Below are 21,074 nucleotides of genomic sequence, written 5' to 3' on the forward strand. Positions count from 1 at the left end.
CATATAGAGAATGACCTGGGGCATTTTCCTTCCCTTTTGCACCACATGGAGAGCACTGGGGCAATTAGGTGCCAAATTAACTATCAAACACCTTAGTATCTTTGTAGGGCTATTCCAAAGCTATATTCTCCATGGGCTTCACTGGCATTCCTTAATCTGTTAATGGCAATGAACATTAGATACACACTACCTCCCGCAGGTGCGACAGAATCAGGAAGCTTCCTGCCAGATAGGTGTCTTAAGGCGAGCTACCTTTAGTCTCAGTATGTGGTATTCCAGGTAGTAATATAGCTTTCACGGAAAGGAAGTGTTCACATTGTTTTTTTTTTTTTTTTCCTTCTTGCCATTGCTGCGGCTTTGCTCTATTCATAGTTATTCTCCTGTGAGCTGCCTTCAGCAAGTCTCAGCTCCGTCCCAGGGCAAGGCTCATCTCAGGAGCTGCGAATCCCCTGCAGCCACCGCCCTCCAGTCTGAGCTGCAGCGCAGCCTGACATGAAGCCCCCCCCGGGCGGCGGGGCTCACGGGCGGCAGCAGCCTCCTTGCTGGTTTCTGGGGCGGGAGGTGAGAAGAAGTTACCGGCAGAGGCTTTCCACTGACTTGGGGAGCTTTGGCTCCAGCCCCCAGCAGCAGGTTTGTGCTGTGGTGATATGAAAAAATTGTGGTTCTTTATCTGATGCAAGAGCCTTATGCCTTAATCATGACATGCTAGGAGAGAAGCCCCTAGAAAGAGCCTCTGTTGCCTCATTGCTTACATTTGCGACAGAACTACTTGTCTGTGACCAAATTGGTTTAGTGAGGCAGATATAAATTGAGCTCCTTCTGGTCTTCACACCTATCAAAATTAGAGCGGAAGTTAAAGACAGGCTATCTATCTGAGTTACTGCGCTACTAAAACAAGACTCCCTTTCCTCCTCCCCTCCCTGCAATATGCTTAAGGCCTTGGCAGCAATTTCAATGGGACAAGTAGTTTTTCTCTGCCTCTGTTTCATCATTGTACCCTTGAGCAGCAGTGAAAGATATGTACCAGTTGGATGTGGGGAAAAAAATCTATAAATACCTGGCACTACAGTCTTTCATAGTGGGGAATACAAGGACCATAAACACAGGCTCTGAAGATCCCTTTTTAACTTTTTTTTCTTATTGACATCTCTTTAGTCATTGTCTCAGTTTCTCCTTAGGCATGAAATAGGAAGAGCATCTCAACATTTCGGTTAACATGTTAAGCAACACAAGGCTTGACATATATATATATATATATATGCATATATGTAAACATATTTGTGTGTGTGTGTGTGTGTATACGTATATATATCTATACACACGTATGTGATGACACTACTTGTGCTGCTGGCAGTGCAGCAGCCCTTGAAACATGTATCCAGGCTCTGCCCCACGTAGTGGGGAAACGTTCTAGTCTGTGAACAGAGCAAAAATCCCATCAGCTGGTTTACTGTTTTCTCACAACAGGGAGGAAGCTGTCTATAAACACCTAGAGAGCGATAACGTTACGGAGTGGCACTGCGAAGTGAAAAAAAATGTCCTCAGCTCTGCCTAGTGCAAGATGCATGTGGGGAGCGTGTGGGCAGAGCTGTTTATTATATGTGCCAGATTCTCAGATTGTCCGGTGGTGAAATGAGGACCAGCCTTACACAGCCTTGTCGCTCTTGAATGAGATTTTATTGCTGTAATTTAGTACAGGCGAGCAGAACTAGGTGTTACAGAGGTACCTAATACCTGTTGCGTTCAGTGGGAGTTACACACCCTGCTGCTGTGGATGGACTCCTACACAGTTGCAAGAGTTTTCATAAACTGCTCAGAGTCAAACTGGTTCACCAAGTAAATACACGCTTCCCTTGCGCTCACAGCCGCCAAAGCGCTAACGCTTTTACAGTACATTTACAGAGAAAACAGCACTAGCCCTATAATTGTCTGCCTCAAAATCTGTTTATTCAGAGAAGCTGATTATTATTCAGCTGGTGTTACTAACAGTGATGTAGCAGAGAATTGCCACCGTATTTCTGCTGTTGAATTAACAATCCAAGAACAACCATCACCATTATTATTTATTGCTGTTCAAATGCTCCGAGGCTAGCTTGTTTACAAGTTTTGTAACTAAAGAGCCAGAGACTTCTGTTTATTTTCCACTAAGTGAACTTACAGGGAAGAGCACTTTTTCAAACACTTTTCTGTCTCAGGAAGCTTGAGCAGGATATCATGATAACTACTTATTTCAGGATAGATGGTTAAAAATAGTTGTCTCTCCTGCCCCTCCTGCTATTCTGATTGTACTTTTTCTTTCATAAAAGCCTAAGTTTATCAGTGCTTTATATAGTCTTTTGATTATAGGGTTAGTGTGTTAATAAATGCTGAGTGCTATTTCAAAAATGTTCTATACTCTGTGAATTACGATTATAGATGACTCTAAGCACTGCACTTAAAATGCTGCACGTGTTTATGAGCCATTCATAAGCAATTTGTTATTGATCAGGAAGGGAGGAAGGAAAGACACATTTATTAAAATCTGTGAATCATGTAGTAATCCTTTCTAAAGCGTATTAAAGACTCTGTTAGAAATTAGGAGTGAGCCCTTGGCCACTCCTATCCCAGAGCAGCGGGCTCTGTGGGCAGCAGCTGATACCATCACAGCAAATTCCTGGCCGCTCTGGGATATTCTTGGGCGTCGTTAACCTGTCAGGCTGTAGCCTGATGTAGCTTGTTGCTCTGTTTTTTAATTATCTGTTCCAACTGCTCTTCATAGCGATGGCTTTACTTTGTGGCTAGCAGTTCATCTCTATTGCACATGCTTTTGGCACTTCCCCGTAAGAATTGCCACGTTCTTTTTCTTGGGTCTGCTCTCTGGCTAAATCTTTTTCTCCCCCCCTTTTGTGTTTCTCTCGCTCCTCTTCTCTTCAGGGTGAATGCTCACGGAAATGCTATGACATCTTTGTGCTGGAGACAGTGTGCGTGGCGTGGTTTTCGTTTGAGTTCCTCCTGCGCTCCATCCAGGCAGAGAACAAGTGTGCTTTCCTGAAAACCCCGCTCAACATCATAGACATCCTGGCCATCTTGCCTTTCTATATCTCTCTCATTGTGGATATGGTCTCCACCAAAAACAGCAGCAAGCCGAGTGGGGGAGCTGGCAACAAGTACTTGGAGCGAGTGGGCCTGGTGCTGCGCTTCCTGCGGGCTCTGCGCATCCTGTATGTGATGAGGCTGGCACGGCACTCGCTGGGGCTGCAGACTCTTGGGCTCACCGTGCGCCGGTGCACCAGGGAGTTTGGGCTCCTCCTGCTTTTTCTCTGCGTGGCCATGGCCCTCTTCTCTCCTCTGGTGTTCTTGGCTGAGAGCGAACTGGGAGCCAAGCAAGAATTCACAAGTGTCCCCACCAGTTACTGGTGGGCTGTGATCTCCATGACAACTGTTGGCTATGGGGACATGGTGCCGCGTAGCATCCCGGGACAGGTGGTAGCCCTGAGTAGTATCTTGAGCGGTATTTTGCTGATGGCTTTCCCAGTCACTTCCATCTTTCATACCTTTTCCCGTTCCTACAGTGAGCTAAAGGAGCAGCAGCAACGAGCAGCCAGCAGGCAGATGCGCCAGTTGGAAGAGAGTACCAAACTCCCCGATGGTGACAGCTCGCAAGGACTCAGTGTCTCAACCCCTCCAGATGTTGCTGTGGAGGAGGTTCGGCCAGCAGTGAACCAAGAAGCCAAGAGAAGTTGCTGACGCTGAACAGCTGAAGACTTGAGATGGCAGCACAAGAAGCAGCGGACAAGAGGGGTTTTCAGTTCTGCAAGAAGAGCCTCCTGAACTGCCTAAGTTAGGGGCAGACACAGGAGGTTGCCCTTAATGAGCATAAGGGCCCACCGAAAAGTGTCCCTAGAAACTCCACCACGTACAGCTCTGCTCCATCGCTATTTGTAGGGCATTTCTTTTCTACTGAGCAAGTAATTTTGGCAACCTGCAAGGAGCCGCTGTTGAAAGCATCCAGCCAGGAGAACACAGCTTGAAGCACAGCACAGTCGAGCCGGTGCCGTTTGGTGGAGCAGTGAGTGTGCCACCTCCTCACACCGCTTGGTGCCACTCAGTGTCCAGTGTGCCACAGGAGGGGTGCCCAGCTCACAGACCCCCAGCACCGGGAATTTGTCTTGGCAGCTCCACCAAGGAACACAAACCTCAGACAAGTTGAGGGGCACCGTGGAAGGGAAGAGGGGGCAACAGAAGGGCAGAAATGTCCCTCTTCCTTTATTTTGCACTAGGGGCTTGGTTGTGTCTTTTTTATAAATCAGGCGCCACAGTCTGGGCAGTTCTGACTTGTGCTCTAGCTCAGTATGTATTATTTAGCAAATACGCATATTTACCACAGTAAGCTTTGTAACTTAGCCCCATGACAGAAATATACATAGACAATCTTCCTAACTATGGTACTGAATGTTAACTTGTTTTATTTTTTTTCTTTGTTCACAGTTGAATATAACAAGTATCTTTACAAATCACAACATTTCTCCACTTCCTTTTCATTCTTTCCATCTCTCACGTCTTAAAAAAAAAAAGTGTTTAACAGATGCCTAAACCTCAAATAGGCACAGCCCAAGAGGGGGAGGGTGGTGTTCGGACAGCAGCGACTCTCAGCTCTGCATACTCTTCCTCAGCAGTGGTGGTTGCAGTGGCTGCAGTCCCATGCAAACGGGAACAGCCCAAACCCCTTGAATCAGTCCATGAAAAGCCTCCAGTGGGCTCTGGCCCAAGCTGCGGAATAGCAGCTGTGCCCTACGTTAGGGAATAATCTTGGGGTTTTTTTCCTACTTAAAAAAAGAAAAATCCCATCATCTAAAGATTAAAATTATTGTTCTGGCTCTTCCTCCTAGTTCTCATACCAAAACATTTAAGTCAGTTTAAAGGGAAAACAAATCATGTGGTAGAAGTGGATGTTTGGTTTTTTTACTGATGCAAATCCTGTGAGCTCTCCAGCCCTCTGCCTTGTGTTGTTCCTCCTTGGAAGAGCGGTGCAGCTGGCTTAAGCCAGCGTGCTGTGTTTAAGTATTCCTAGACGTGGGATACGATTCAGGGAGAGAAGGAAACGGCGCACACCCACCTCGTTTCCCTACGCTTCTGTTTGCATTGGACGAGCTGCAGGACCAACCATGCAGCGCGGCTCTTGGCGCTCGCCTCCTGTCAGCAACGGAACAAAAGCTGCTGCACCGAAGGTGGGTGGGCAAAGCGTTGGGGTTGGTGTGTTTATTTTTTTCCCCTCAGCAGATGTTGTAACACCAACGCTACACTAGCGGACTCCTGTATTAAGCCATTCCTCATAGGAACGGCGCAAGGGAAAATAAAAGGTTACGCTTTATTTTGGTAAAAATTGGAAGCTTTGTTACTCAGTGGTTGCCCCTGGAGTTGCTTGAGATTTGGGGGAGAGAGGGAAGGGGGGAGATGTTACTCCTTGCCACTGTAAAGCTGCTCGTTGCCACCAGCCCTCTCAGGCCCATGTGGAAGAGCAGTGGTGAGCCCGGCAGCACGGCCCGGCAGGCGGCGCCTCTTTGAGTTAGCAGCGTGGCTGAGCTGGCGCCATGGCGGAAGCAGATGTAGCGCCTTGTCCCACTTTGACTTGCAGCTGCTCAGGCCAAACAGGGGACACACAACCTTTTGCCGCCCTGCAAAGGCCACGCTGGCTGCATAGCAGCCTTTGCTTGAGATGGCCACAGCCGTGCTCTGCTGCTCGGCTCGGCAGGGAGGCGAGGGCTTCCCACCCACCCTCCCGACAGTAACCGCATCGGAAATGCCGTGTTACGTGCCCTTTTCCAGGGCTGGCGGAGAGGTGAGGCGGCGTGGGGCTACGCCAGGCTCTCGCTGCCAGGGCTGAGTAACAGCGTTCAGGACCTTGTGGCCCCTGGTGACAGAGCCCTGGTACAGCTCAGCTCGCGGCCCTAGCAGAGGGAGAGGGAGAGCCGTAGGAGAGGGCAGCCACACCGGGCAGCCCCGTGGTCCCTGGGCCAGACACACTCTTTTTGCCCACCAAGGCGCAGCAAACGTGTAACATGCAGCACGCCAGGGCAGTGAAAGAGGACGGGAGCAAAAAACAAGGCCCAGCACTCTGCAGGCTGCACTTGGGGCTCCAGAGCACCACTTGCACTGTATCACAAGGCCAGGAAATACGGCTGTTTCGGGGTCCTGCCCACCATTGATAACCTGCCGCCCCAGTGAGTGAATCTCCTTGTGCCAGGTGAGGCGGGCCAGGCTGTGGTGGCTGCTTCTCCAGGCTGACTCAGCCTCCTGGCAGATCAGTACCAGTACTGGGTTGCTGTGACTCATGGCAGAGTTTAATTCTTTTTTTTTTTTTTTTTAAAAGAGAACCGTGACAGAGACATTTCTTGCACTAAGGCATATTAAGGTTTAGCACCAACAAATACAGATTTGTGGCCCGCTAAACGCAAATCGGCCAAGTGAGCAGTTGGGGGAGGGGGGCAAGGCATGGCAGGGCGACAAGAGGGAGCAGTGTGGTTTATGGTGGCGCTCTGGTACCCAGACTTAAGGTGGGAACACCCAGCAGATTCATCAGGTGAACCCAAAAGTGAAAGCTTTTCACAGTAGGTATTTCATGTTTCCTAAACACCACATGCTAGTCAGAGCTACGGCTGCAGCGAACACAGTGATCATGCAGCTGCAGCAGGCAGCTCATGAAGACGGGGAGGCCCATGAATGACCAGCAGCGTTAGCGTGTTCTTCAAAGAGCTGCGTTGTGGCGTCTTCGCTGCAAAAAGAAAAGTTTCAGACTCAAAGTGCTAGCAAGTAACCATTAGTGAACGCCTCTTCTGGCCCTGCAATGTGGAAAAAACTGCACAGAGATGGCTAACTGCAGCTCAACAGCTGTGCAGAAAAACAAAATGATGGCACACCGTATTACTGCTGTGCTCCCTCCATCAAGTTGCTATTGTCCTACAGCCGGGAGGGCTTTATGTTTTCAAAAAGCACATAATTAATTCCAGCATGCACAGAATTTTAATAAAGTGACAAAACCCACTCATTATGCTGTTAGTCAAGGTCGGGCTTTTAATAAAGTTCCACTTTATCTATAGCGATGACAGATGAGGAAACAAATATAAACCAGGAAGCTTTTAAACAAATTATTTCTGGAAGCTGCATAAAGTTTTGATGCACAAATTGCCAGACACAAAAGATACCCAGAGGAGAATGAGTTTCACCCAGTAAAGCTGTTATTATGAGTGATGTTTATTACTTTTGATCAGCAGCTGGAGAAACATTGGTTTTGTTACGTATGTGTGTGTGTTTTTTTTTTTCCTTTGGCACTGCATACGAATGATTTAAGGGCATTTCTATAACCGCAATAAACATTTCTACGTACATGCCAGCGTCAGTAAGTCTTACACTATCGAGGCCAGAGGCATGGTCCATGGCAGCCCCAGAGCAGATGCTACACAGAGATTAAAGCATTCTTAGCTCCCACAGGACCTGCCTCCTACTAGCTACAGCCTTAAAAGAAAGTATAAGGAGCTAGAGCAGGAGAGAAAAGATACAGCTAAAGAGGATGATGGGTAGAGAAATTCAGAGTGGTTCTGCTGGCCCATCTGAGGCTATACGAAACCCTTCCTTCTCCCAGCCCAGGTACGCCAGCACCTACACAAATCAAATACAAGAAAATTGGGACACAGATCCACAGATCCAGCAGGATGGGGGGGCTGGAGGTCATCAATCTGCATTTTCTGTTGGGGCACTTCCAGATGCTAACGTCCGCTCGGGACCTGGCTGCTTTACGAGCCTTGTTACAGAGAAATCTGCTCTAGGTTTTTGACTGTGCTTCACATTTTGTTCTAGTCCAGTTTCTTGTATTTACTGCTGCTGTCACAAGCATTCAGGCAGTATGTTTATTTATTTGGCATATTGTTTGCTTTCACACTAATGTCTTTTTTCTGTTAGAGAAAGCCACCAACAAAGCCACAGCTGTTAATCAGGTCCTTGAAGTCTTCTTGGTACTCAAGACTAAGCAAAGGATCACAATTAAATTTTTAAAAAACCAGCATCTCTAGGCCAAATTTTGCTTTACTAACCCATGCAAACTGAAAGAGCAGAATTTAAGCTTTGCCTTTTTTCTTAAAATATGTTTTTCATTACTTCTAGTTGTATAGATATATACACCCAAACACACAAGAATGACATTTCTATCTGAGCTTTGCTCTGTGGAGTTGCAGCTCAGGGCGCTGGCTTTCCTTATAGGGGCCCAAGGGAGAGCAGCACCCCCGTGTCCAGGGCCAGTGCAGCCAGCACTGCGCCAGCCCATGGGACACGGGACAAGGCGACTCATCGCTGTGCTGAACCTGGTGCAACATCGACATGCACCCAGGAGAGCTCCTTTATTGAAGGGGCTCCCAGTTTTTTCAGTTAGGTTCAGTCTCACCATGAGCTTATCCTCAGCGAGAGCCAGAGCAGCAGCTGGTAACGCCGCTACTATTTGGGTAGACAGTGAAACCACTCTGAGCAATGAGTGCATATATTCTCATCTGTCATGGGAACCGCCTGGGCCAGTGCCCTCCACAGTCTCTCCTGCACGTAAACCATAACAGATCAGGCAGCTTTATGCTTTACTCCCACACCCTGCCATTTCCCTCCCAGCTCCACTGGATTTCATACCTCCAGCCACCCAGGTCTCGGTTTTCCTTCACTCCTTCAACTCCAGGAGTCTCTCTTGTCAGCCCCTTACCTGCATGAATTCAGTCTTTACTTCCTGTCTCATCCCCTCCCAAATCCCCTGCTCCTGTGCCCCCAGCCTCTCTCCTCACCCACTCCCCCTTCTCCAGCTCCCCCAGGCACTGAAAGCAGCAAGAGCAAACCCCCGGAGCAGCAGGAGCAGCTGAGCTGCCGCTGGCTGCCCCGCACTGTGCCCAGGGGCAGCTGCATGCTGCTCGTGAGGCTGAGCCTGGATTTCATGGCTTGGGTCACATCCTGAATTACCAGGGGAGGGGGACGTGACTCCTCTTGCACACATGGTCAGTCATGAAATGACACATCCAACTTCCTCATCGTCCTTGTGGATGCTGTGAAAAGCATGTCCCTCAGTTGTATCTCTCTGTACTTTTCCAAACGTGAGGTCCTTACACAATTTGCATGTTACAGTTTTTTTTTTTTTTAAAAGCTACATAATAACCTTTTGGTATTTTCTTTTTAGTGTGAGCAGCACAAGCATAAAAGGGTTAAGAAACCTGGAGGATAAGGTCACCCCAGAAAGCATAGAAGAGATGGGGATAGAAACCAGAAATCCAAACCCTGTCTTGCATCATGACCTCAGGACAACTTGCGCCTTGTGCTTACCCACCCAGTCTGACAAAAAAAAGGCGTGCTCATCATTTCTACAATGTTCTGGATCAGATGAGCTTTAAGAGTTAAGAAAAAAGTATCTTAGGTCTGAACAAAACAAAGCAACACTACAATTTATGTATAACAGATTATTTTTATTTTTTTTAAATCACTGCAACTGACAGAAAATAAACTCCATGAAATGTGCCATACATTCAAAGAGATGTATTTAAGTAATTGATTTCTTAATTCTCTGAGGTGATCATTGATACAAATATTTCCTGACAAAGAACAAAAATGAAGTTCTGTAACATTTTGTCTCTAAAGTATCTTATCAGCTGAAGTTCAAGAGTTCCTGGCTAAGTGTCCAACCTTGTTGAATGCCATATATAGAAAATGATTTTAGACATTAGTTCACTGGCTTCTCTTCCAGCATTTGCAGTTCTGGTATGAATGAGGCTCATCTGCAGAGCTCACTGGTTTTGGTACTGATAACAGACTTAAGAATCTGCACAGTGAAAGAGTCCCAAGTAGAAAAAACAGCAGCTGTTTTCTCCTCAGTAATACCTGTAGTTCAAAGCCAAAGAGGTGACCAAGTAGGTGCATTCCCAGGTTAAGCTATAACATACAAAGCCTATTTCTTAACAGCCATTTATTTCTTATACCCCTGTTTCATAGAATATTAGAAAAAGACCACCATATACAAAAATCTTATCATTACAAGTTATTAAAAAAACTTTAGACGATTAAAACACACAAGTGTTCATTTGCATACAGTAGAAATACAATCCTCATTAAAGCAGCATACCAGCGAGGCCAGTTGTTAAGTATGTTTTCAATTAAAAAAGACAAAAGCCCAGATGTTCTTATAACACAACCAGAACATTGGAGAAAAGAGAGGAATAAAACATTCATAATCTGCCATGCCGGGTACATCATCTTTGTAAGGTCACTTCAGGCCTAGAAGAGTATGGTATCAAACAAAAAGCACGGAGCCAGCACCTGGCCCGAGCCCACTGTGCCTAGCCGTCACACGCAGCGAGCAGCTCTCCTGGGCTTCGCATCGGGTCTGCTGGGGGCTGTGAGTCCCCAGGGATGCCCCTTCCTCCAGCACCAGCAGTGCACTCGCGCAAAGGACGGCTCAGTCAGCACCTTCGAGCCTCCTCAGCCCTCTGCCCCCCAGCACGTCAGCTCCAAAACCAAATCGCACATGCGGGGGGAGCCCCCATGTCAGCTCAGGGCCCACCGGGGAGTGAGAGGGGTGCAGGTCTGTAAAGCAGCACAGGGCCAGCCCCATCTTCCCTATCTCAGGGAAGATATGCAGACACGCGCAAGCAAGCATGTCACCACTGCTGCCGCGGCCTGCTGTGGCTTCTCCTGCAGAGGACAATTTGTCACCAGCGAAGACAGTCAAGACTCAGATCATGAGATTCCAGATAAAACAGAGTAGGGAAAGTGCCCGATTTAAACACTGAAGCTGTTAAACCTCAGACCTGCTGCCATACTTAAGAAAATATGAGCTCCTGGGCTATTCTGGGAGGAAAAAAAAACGTTCTCAAAACTCTCTCCCAGCTCCAACACCTTGTCTGTGGTCGTACAGGATTCATCTGGCAGTAGTGAGCGAGTCTCACACAGAAGACAGCAGTGCAGGCGTAACTGTTCCTGGGACTCAGCATCTTGCTGTAGCTGTCTCCTACCAACCAAGGCAGTTTCATTATGGCAACTGGCAGGAGCCCAGGGCCTTGGTCACAGCCCCCTGCGGGCTGCACACCACGGGCAGCCTCTAGACACGTGCGCTTCTCAGAAAGGGCACAGTGACCTATGCTGGCAAGTATCCGTTATAGACAACATTTATATTTATAAATAAACTCTCTGCTCTTTTAGCCTTTTCAGTCCCTCAGTCCAACTACAGACTGTCTGAGCCTGGAAGATCTTAAGCAGCAGAAAAAGGAAAATGGGGACTCCCTTCCTGTCAGGCCAATGCAAGAGATGTCCCAAAATATAAACTGGGCTTATTTGGCATCAAAGAACGTTGAGTACGAACCTCAGCCTCAACAAATCAAATTGTTAGATGCTGGCCATACTCCACAGGATATGATCTTTTTCTCTGTCTCAACCTTTTTCATTTTCCCCTCTGAGGCAATGAAAGTAGGGTTGCTTCTGTCTTTATGGCTCTCAACTGTCATCTAGAAATACTCACCTGGCAATACTGGCAACATACATCTACTGGCCCCTTGGTTTGCAACAGGCATCCTACAGCCCAGCTCTGCCGCCTGCACCACTGTAGGAGCAGTGCTGCACTCTTGAGCACAGGGTGGGCTATTGCCAAACCCGCCATTTCAAAGCAAGACTATCCAGAGCCTCTCCTGCAGTCTACTGTTTGCTTCTCCTTTTGGCTGAACGCGTGGACTAGCTGCATCTGTTTTAGATTTGGCTACGGCATCACCCATACTCAGACCCCCTTCATCACCGTCACGTGTTCACCTACCACACTGATCCCGCAGCAGGGGCGAACACCTACCTTCCACTTGTTAGCACACTGATGCTTTATACTGCCTGGGACTGATTCATTTCCTTCGTTCCCCTCTTCGCAGGGCCTCCCTCCTCCCTCACCTTCTCTGCTCATCGGACATCCTTCTTAAAGGAAAAAAAAAAAAAAAAGAGAGAGAGAGAACTGCATTCGCTCTTCTTCCTACATCGTGGTGATACTGAATGCTAACATATGCCACACGCTTCCTGCCAACGTACAGACTTTATATTATATAAATAGGTAAAAGTTTCAGACAAAATATCCTATAATTTCTGTGGTGTAACATTTTTAAATAGCATTAAAAACACAAAACATCCAGCCCTTGTGATTAAATATACAAACGTATGTGAATTGATAAGGCTCATGGGTACATATGCAAAAATAAAGTGCCCCTCCCCCCACCAGGAACCAGGTCTGTACAGCAAGTCAGAAAAGAGAGAGAGAAAGTTATTTAAACCAAAACCTCCAGAGCTGGAACTGCAGTCGGATTTCCAATCCTTGTTCTCATTTCTGCTTTCAACTCGGCAACGTAGGAGTATTTACAAATGGAAGAGGAGCCGCCCCAGGTGACACTGCAGCACCGCTGACCTGCAGCCCGTCCAGCTGAGCACCTCACAGGGCCTTGGTGCTGGCAGGGTGCGCAGGGTGGGACGCGGGCTTCTGAGGGTACGAGCTGTACAAGTAAACCTGCAGCAGAATAGCGATGTCCACAAAAACCTGGAGGAGCCCGCAGATGGAGAACTGGAAAGGGGCCTGATTCAAGATAAAGTAAACAGTCTTGAAGGTGTCCCCACTTGTCCACATCAGCACCATCTTGACGCTATAAGACACAAAAGAAGGGGAAAAGTATAACTGAAGGGAAGGACTTGGACCGTGAGGAGATCAGCCACGCTGGAGGATGCAGCGTCTGTCTCTATCAGCAACGGTTTATACTTAACACTGGGCTGAAACTCCTCTTTGCCGGGCACGCCGCTCGCCTAGCCAAGAGGCGCAGCGCTGCACTGACAAGGCAGTCTCTGCCCCACAGCCTGCAGCGCTCTCAGCTCAGCAATTACTGCTCCAAATGCCCGCGGCTGTCAAGGCATCCAACGCTTAAAAATACCCAGCTCGGATATTCACCTCAGCGGTGTTCTGTAAACGCGACTGTCGCACGCTGACAACGCCGACTGTAAAACAAAGTAACTTGGTGCAAACGTAAAATCAATTCACTTCAGCAGTTACTTCTTGAGCGTGCAATTTTGTGCTCACACAATGCAGAGTATCACATATGCTCTCTCATGCACGCACTTTTTTTTTTTTAAGCATTTATTGAAACAAACACAAACTCTTCTGATGGATACAAGAAAACATTTCTTATTACAGAAGAAACAAGAACAAAGAACCCAGAAGACACAGATGGTCCAGTAAGACAGAAAGAGGGGAAAATGACATGTCTGCAGCTATTTATCGGAAGACTGAACATCGCTAGAGATTTTTATCAAGGGCACAGGTCAAGAGCAATGCCCAGATTTCCTTTTAACAACCATCTTTGCTTTCATCTTGCTGTCTCACTGAGCCATCCCCCGTCCTGCAATCCAGCTCCTGCCCTCCTACATCAGGAGAAACTCTGGGGAATAGAAGCAAGTGCTTCAAACCAATTTTCTTCAGTGCCTTCGATGAAACGTGAACAACGAGTTCCTGAAGGCTATTTCTGAGCTTCGTATACTTTAACTGGGGAGCTTTTTAAGCAGCTGGATAAGTGGTAGTGGACAAAAGCTTTGTAGTTCACAGCATAAGCATTGCACATGGTTTGTCATAATTATGAACAATTATGTCTTGCCTGCACTGATTCCAATCCATCAAATGCCGTCATGCACATGCAGTAGGGTAGGACTTAATGTTCATTTCCCAAATACTCTACAGCTAGGACAATCCATATTTTGAACACAAGTACACAATGCTAATGCAAGCCAAAACATGCAGTCCGCTCTCTCCCCGTATAGGAAGAGTCACCAAGAGCGTCAGTTTGTACTGACCCACCACACTGCAGAAACATAAGCCTTTTTTTGTAACACGTCACGTGACCTGCCTAAAGACTGTTTGTGTGGAAGTATAAGCAAGGACATAGGACTGAGGGAGCAATCATTCCAGGTCCAAGGTCATTCTAAAAACATAAATAAATAATCAGAAAAGAAGGAAAACAACCACTGAGCTCACACAGTCATTCGCGCTCCACGCAAACAGCCTGCGCTGCCTGCCTTGCACGCATTCCCAGTCATGCTAAGTCACATTACACCACGCTGCTGGGAGGTTTACACGTGCATGGGGTAGAGGGGGTTGTTTGGTTGCTTTCACTTAGGAAGGGCAATAAACTCCAAGGGTAATAAACTGGCACTTGCTTGCAGGCAGCCAGCATTACTCCTCCTTGTAATGCTAAGCTGACCAATGTTTGCTAGGCAGCTGATCACAATTTAATTGCAACTGTGTCCTGGCATGGTTGGAGACCTTCACTAAAAGCGCACCCACATGCTAATCCTGGCAGGTCAAACTAAACATTTGCTGTCAACAGAAAAACAGTTCAGGGATACCACATAAGGTTTGAATAGGAGCCTTAATATACAGTGGCTATTTGCCACATATTCCACATGGAAAAAGCTAGTTAGTTGGGTTTTAAAAATGACCCCAGGGTGCAGTAAAGATATGGAGGAGGAAGCACACACTGTCAGAAGGTTTATAGTCCACAACGGAGTTTAATCTCCTGAAGAAGGAATAATCACTGGGGGAAACCTTTTGGATACGTGCAGTTCAGCAGCACCTCCTGAGCCCAGCAGTGGAAGCACACCCCTAGCAGTCTCACGTGCTGTGATGAGTTTGCCAAAGCAAACTCTGGATTTTTGCTAAGAAGTCACCTGTGAACTTGATGGCTTGCAATGCTGATTTATTAATTTGGTGTCTGTTCCCATATCTTTTGCATGTTCCAGAGCCCCTCTCTTCAGCTGGTACATCCCTGAGGTGTCCCTGAGGGTGTTCACTAGGATACAGCACAATGCTCCATACAGAGGGTCATCCCAAGCTGTCCTATATTGTATTTTGGCAAAAATGATTTTAAAAAAAATGAAACGGATAATTTAAAAAGCTACTACCACCAGTCTGTCACTGAATCACAAAATATACATCTTTCCTCTGTCCAGTAGCTTGGACAAAACAGCAGGAGAAAACCTGCAAATCGCCAGGCTACTATAAAAAACACAATTAAAAAAAAAAAAAAGATGTTCAAAAAAATCTTAGTATTGCGGCTGCATCTAAGTCCCCAGATGCCCACTTAGCGCAAATCAGTGATTGTGGAAGCGCTGGCTGCTCACACTCCTCATCTTGGTGGAGGAGAGAGACTGGGAGAGGACAAAAGCAGCAAGTGCACCATAGACCTACAGGTGCGTGGGGTAACAAAAAAACAGCTCGGCATACAATCAGGGACAGAGTTGGACAAGAAGTGAGAAGAGATGATGAGGAGCCTCGGAGGAAAGCCGAGGAGACATCAGAGGAGCAGGGAGAGCTCAGGTGAGAAGGGAGTGGGAAAAAGAGGCTGGGATGGGGTAGGGAATGAGAGGAAATGGAAGAGAACTTGGGTCCTTTGGAAAGGCCTGAATTTGGGATGGACAGATTGAGGACTACAGCTGTGACAAGGGCATTCAGGGCAAGGCAAGAAATGAGCAGAAGAGGTGTGCAGCGTCCCAGGACCCCAGCCTCATCACTGTAACATTTGTAAGTGTCTCTGAATGCTGCCCAGCGCCATCCCCAATTAAGTGCATGTCTCATCCCTCCAGTGCCCCCCCCCACCCCCCAGAGAAGGGGGGATCACAACCGCTGGCAGCTACCCCGTATCTTGGTCAGCACCAGCCTGCACACGCTATCTGCCAGTTTTAGACAACTGATAAACCCAGTGAGCGGCCATATGGCATCTGAGGAGAGAGAATATAGAAGCCTCCAGTATTGCATCCCAGGCCCACGTTTTAGGAGGCTGTCTGAGGAGCTGAATGAAGCATACAACAGCAACATGGCTTCTCGCACTTCTTAATTTCCAGGCACTGGAATGCAGTAATAATGGTCCTGCCCTCTTATTTTAGCTGTGCCATTGCCTGCTTCTTGCTGCACACGCAGGTGCCATTTGCAGTAACACAACTATGTGCATGATTACGTATGACGGATTGCATGGATACACCACCATCACTGCTGTTGTACTTCCAGGTATCATGTCAGGATGCCACATATAGGATAGAAAAGTCACCTTTTGCCTGCAGGTTTTAAATGTTGCCTCTCACTTAGGGAAGACAAGTTATTTCTTATATTTATTCTTATTGTTTGGGGAAGAAAAGAAATCAACCAGGGCAGATCAGGTGCCACCACTACCATCCTACCTGCCTGGGAGGAGAAAGGAGCAGAGTATCTGCTCAGACCCAAAGGGTTTTATTGCCTAAGGAAACGGGTTTATTTTGGTTCACTGTAGGGAAGGAGGAGGAAAAAGGGGAGAGCACCTCTGAGTGCTTCTTTGGCAGCTCTACCGTAACCTCCATTTGTAAAATGAAGCTCCACTGCTTTCCTGCAAGACGCACAGGGCACATTTGACAAGCAACTAGTATGCCAAAGGGGGCAACCCACGAGTCCCACAGCTTGCTTTCCCTGCAGGACTCTGCGCCCCACGTGGCAGAGGACAGCTACGTGCAGGGTCACACAACAGCACGAGCCTTCCCAGAGCGCCTCTCGATGCAGCAGAGACACCAGCGCAGCTGCCGATGCTGGAGAACGAGCTTCTGGGGCAAGGCTGAGCCCCCTGCGTGGCTCTGCTCCTCAGCCACGCCACGTGCCGGGTGCCACTGGCCAGCAGATAGCGCACCTCAGGGTATGTCCGGCCCTGGGTGTCACAGTGCAAGAGAAACCACTGCACTCTAAGTGTAGAGGAGGCTTTGCTGCAAGAGTCCATCAAGCCCCACCACGAACGCTACCCTGAGCCAGCTCGGCACATGGAGCCTGCGTGCAGCACGGGCTTCCCAACCCTGCTTACAAAGCCCAGCTTCACGCTTTAGCTTCCTGGCATCTGCAGAGCCGTGAGAACAAAGCTGCTCCGTGCAGCCCTGGCAGTGCAGCACAACAGGATTTAGGTGTGAATAAACTGACACCCCTCCTGTACTAGCCCAAAGCTAAACTGGAGCCGCAGGGAAACGCACCGCGTCGCGAGGAAGGATACAGTCAGTCAGGCTGGTGCAATGGCTGTTTTGCCTTCGCACAAACACGCGAGTGGGTTAGGGGCAGCACAAGAGATGAGTGGTGCCACAGAGGGATTTGGGAAGGCAGAAAGGAACAAACGGCAGCGTTTGGTGCTGTGACAACAGAGATGCCAAGTGGAAGGACGGGAGGGGGGACTGCGCTGAAATAGACAGTATTGCCAGAGGCTGAAGCAGACTTGCAATAAAAATAGCACTTCCCAGCAATGTAAATCAGTACTGCGGTATCCAATGACAACAAACCTCCTAAAAACAAGCACCCTCCTTGCAGCTGATCTCGTTATAAGGAGTTGCTAACGTAGTAAGAGCCAGTGTCAACTCTCTGTAAGTTGTAACTGACCACAAAGAAGAAAACTGGGTATTTTTCAGCTGCTCCTAAAATCTGAAAGAGCAGTATTTATTGTGCTATTGGAATTAATTCTCCAAAAGACACCATAATTTCTTATCAGAGAAACACCAGACAAGGGGTGGGCTGCCAAATGCTAATTTTTTTTAACATGGCAACATAAAACAAACTCCCTATAGCACTGCTGTTTTGGGCCACTGATAGTTGATGTCATAAAGGCACTGCTCCCCATCTTCATCTGCTAAGTAAATAACACGTTGGGAAACAGCATTTTTCTCAAGAAACAACTTGCTTCAGTTCCCTTGTATCTGGTGTATTAATTCCAAAGTGATAACAAATAGAGGTAAAAAAAAGGGAATCTATTAGCACACCTTATCTGTGGTCAGTCAACAAAGCATAATTTTAAAAAAATACTCCTTAAACTACTCAGCTGTAGAAACAGCTCATAGAGTATCTTAAAAAATAAACTTTTTGTTGCTTCACTTTGAGTAATTGTGTTAGGGGCTGGGTAATTTACAGAACAATGAGATTAGCCAGATACTTAGGCTCAAAGCTCCTTAATCCAGAACAAATTCTACTCAAATCAAAGCTTTTTAGCTTTTTCATTCCTTCTGCTCGAAGCCTGGCTGTGACAGCCTCAAGTCCTTGATTCTCCATCAAAGTCTTTGCACATTCTGCTGTGCACTAGCCACTTCTTGTTCATTATACCTTCTTCCTTCACACCTGAAGGAGTCACAACTACCCCCCCCCCCAAAAAAAAACCCCATGCTGTAAAAGAATGAGACATGAAGCCCCCTCTCCTCCCTGTGGTATCATCCTGCCTTAAAACTAGCTGTAACCATCCATCAAAATAACTTAAACAGTCGCACGTTAGCAGAGCAGCAGAGCAGCAGTCTGCAGAACAGGGGCTGGTACTTAGCGCAAACCTACACAGAAAGAAAGATACAGCAGGACTTGCTTCCCATTTGCTCTGAAGGTTTTCTCACATCAATGTTATGACTCTGCATGTTTGGAACTTAACACACAAACCCAAAAATATCCTGCAAGCTGGAAGACACAGAGAGAATCAGACACTAGACAGGGACTTCCGCTGAGAAATTCTGTAGTGGTTTGACCAGACATATCAGCACAAATAGCACCAGGAGGTACGTGTTGCCCTCATGTAATTACATCCTGCTACAGTCACAACCCGAGTGCTAACTGTGCTCAGACAGTCAATGAACTCAAAAATTCCAGCAGTTATTTCCAATACCAGAAAAGGGAATGTAATTTATTGACCTTTATCTACTTTAAAAGTTGCTTTTTTCCTTTCTATCCCAAGCAAGTGGGGGTAGCAAGAGGAGAATCAGCTTGGACGCTTTTTCTTCAATAATCAGTGGAAGGTGACCACAGCTTCCCAAAATCATGGCCAGGTACTAGACCAAGACCCAGGCAATGCTGGATTCAAAATCTGACTTTATTTAGACTCTCATAATCACCCAATTCTTTATATGACTGGAGAAATAAAAGCAGAATAAAATCATTTAAGAGCTGACAAGCAGGTATCTCCTTCAGGAGTGAGGTCTACATCGAAACAAGCCTGTCAATGAGTATTCTGAACACTGCATTTGGTTTTGGGAAGCAAGGAAGGGGGACAGAAGGTATCTCTCTTGCAACCTTTTAAGCTGTTACCTCCCACAACCCATTTGCATGGGAATGTTTGGAAGAGGAAGCAGATTCAGTTATAACATCCTGACTTTGGAAAACTTTCAGCTCCCATTTGCAGCTCCAAAATAGTCTACTTAGAGAAGACAGCCAGTATCCGTAACACTGCACTTCAGTCAGAGGCTGGCCTGCTTTCAACGGTGAAATGCAGACCAGAAAACACGACACCTGACTGCCACGGTATTTTTAACACTGTATAAAACAATACAAAAACTAATAAATAGAGCATTGGTTCCTAACAAAAAGCCATATGGCTTAACAAAGAAAGGCGTTCTGATGCTAACCAAATTGTTTAGACTGCCAACAATTTTAGAGAGAGAGACAGACAGAGAGAGAAAAAAAAAAACAAAAAAAAAAGCATTACTCAATATTGGGACCAGATATCCAAAGGCAAACATCTGAAGTTTGAAAATCTAGGAACCAAATGTGCATGCACTAAGATAAGTCTTTTTGTATGAGCAAGCATAGATTTTGGTTTTAAATACTGCACAGCCAGCTGAGACTCCAAGCATGAGGCTGCCCTCCCGCCCTACGTGCTCAGTCCTTCCACCGCTTGAGCTAGCGGAATAGCTTGAGCTATTCCTCCGACACCAGAGCGGCGCTGATGCTCTCCAGAGGGAGCTGTTTGCCCAGCCCTGTGCTGCTAGGAGAAGAGTTCAGAGGGGCATGCAGGAAGAAAGAGATCCAGCATTTATTTTGGATCGCTGGAGTTGTATTAAAGCCAAATCCGTGAGTAATGGATACCACAGAGCGCTGCCTACAAGATCAAACCTTCTGAAAGCTTCTGTAATTTGCAAGGACTGTACACTTCACTGAGGAAGATGAAATGGAGGATTTCCACTCTGGAATACAATGAGAAAAACCCACAAAGATGCAGTCTAAAGTGTTTGTTGGTGGCTTCTTATTTGAATATATACATTTTAAGTGCACACAAAAAAACAGCAGCAGCGTTATGAAAAGGTAGAATAAGCAGATATTTGTCAATTATTTTTCCCTGTGAACATTCATTTTTTAATCTCCAAAAGCAGCTGAGGGCCAGGCATTTGGACACCGCTTAGCACACACATTCAAACGCCAGTATTTGTTAGACCGTGTCTGTCAAAACGAGAGCCAACGGGAAACAGAGACACGCTACACGGGGACTGGGCTGGTGGAGAGTCCACGATCCCTGCTCTGGCCTCCTGCTATTTCTGACAGCTACGCCTGCAGGTTAGTCTGTAAGGTCCACAAACTGGTAACCCTTAACGGCTACAAAATATTTGGAACGCTCTACAACTTTAGACTATTTGCTGCTGCAGAAGAGGGGCAGCAGATCTAAACAGCCTAGATCTGTGCAGCAGAGATTTTTTAAAAATCTCTTCCACAGATCAGAGGAAAGACTGGAACCGCAATTTGTACCACTTCCCTTCCTGCCAGACAAACAGACACTGGCCAGATTGAAAAGCTCAGGTCTGCTCAGAAACCCAGTAAGAACCTGTATGAGGAAAAACTCTGGTTCTGTTACAGACAAATTTGGAAGCTTCAAAAATTGTCACGAAAGTCGCCTCTTCCTCAGGTGAAAACATGGGCTGGGAAGCAAATTGCACTCGTACTGCTCAAAGTAACGCAGTCCGCTGCCAATACAGAGCCCAGTGGTGTTAGCTGCATGCACGTGGTGTAGCGCACACCTAAATTACACCATCCTTGAGGATCTCGCTGAGTTGCTCTTGAGCGCCTGTTCTCCTCTACCTCTGCTCCTCGAGGTGCTACATCCAGTGGAGCTGTGGGCACAGTCGCGGACTAACATTGTCCTCGACACTCTCAAGCTGCCCGTCGGCCCTATGGTCTCTTGGCCCCGCTCTCACCACCCGGGGTGGGGGGGGTGGTCACTGGCACAGCCCGCGCCACATCCCACGCCACGGCGCTGCAAGGGCCAGCCCCGCGGCCA

At 47.2% G+C, this 21,074-nt stretch overlaps 2 protein-coding genes across 11 annotated transcripts in view; one reads left to right on the top strand and one right to left on the bottom strand.

Moving 5' to 3' along the window:
* KCNG2 (potassium voltage-gated channel modifier subfamily G member 2) overlaps nt 1-9,673 on the top strand; it is a 74,224-nt gene extending 64,551 nt beyond the window's left edge. For 2 of the 3 annotated variants that reach the window (XM_068931613.1, XM_068931612.1), the window contains exon 3: nt 2,914-5,351. In XM_068931613.1, coding sequence (XP_068787714.1) covers nt 2,914-3,726 — 813 coding nt within the window. In that variant the 3' untranslated portion in view covers nt 3,727-5,351. Of the gene's footprint in view, nt 1-2,913; nt 5,352-9,181 lie in introns of those variants that run through there. The other variant, XR_011139017.1, reaches the window with a different exon arrangement.
* Nucleotides 9,444-21,074, bottom strand: part of SLC66A2 (solute carrier family 66 member 2) — a 67,335-nt gene continuing 55,704 nt past the window's right edge. For 4 of the 8 annotated variants that reach the window (XM_068931618.1, XM_068931615.1, XM_068931617.1 and 1 more), the window contains one exon: nt 12,087-12,659. In XM_068931618.1, coding sequence (XP_068787719.1) covers nt 12,452-12,659 — 208 coding nt within the window. In that variant the 3' untranslated portion in view covers nt 12,087-12,451. Of the gene's footprint in view, nt 11,947-12,086; nt 12,660-21,074 lie in introns of those variants that run through there. The other 4 variants (XR_011139021.1, XR_011139020.1, XR_011139019.1 and 1 more) reach the window with 4 other exon arrangements.

Source organism: Struthio camelus, chromosome 2 (genome assembly GCF_040807025.1).
Source record: "Struthio camelus isolate bStrCam1 chromosome 2, bStrCam1.hap1, whole genome shotgun sequence".
Taxonomy (NCBI): Eukaryota; Metazoa; Chordata; class Aves; order Struthioniformes; family Struthionidae; genus Struthio; species Struthio camelus.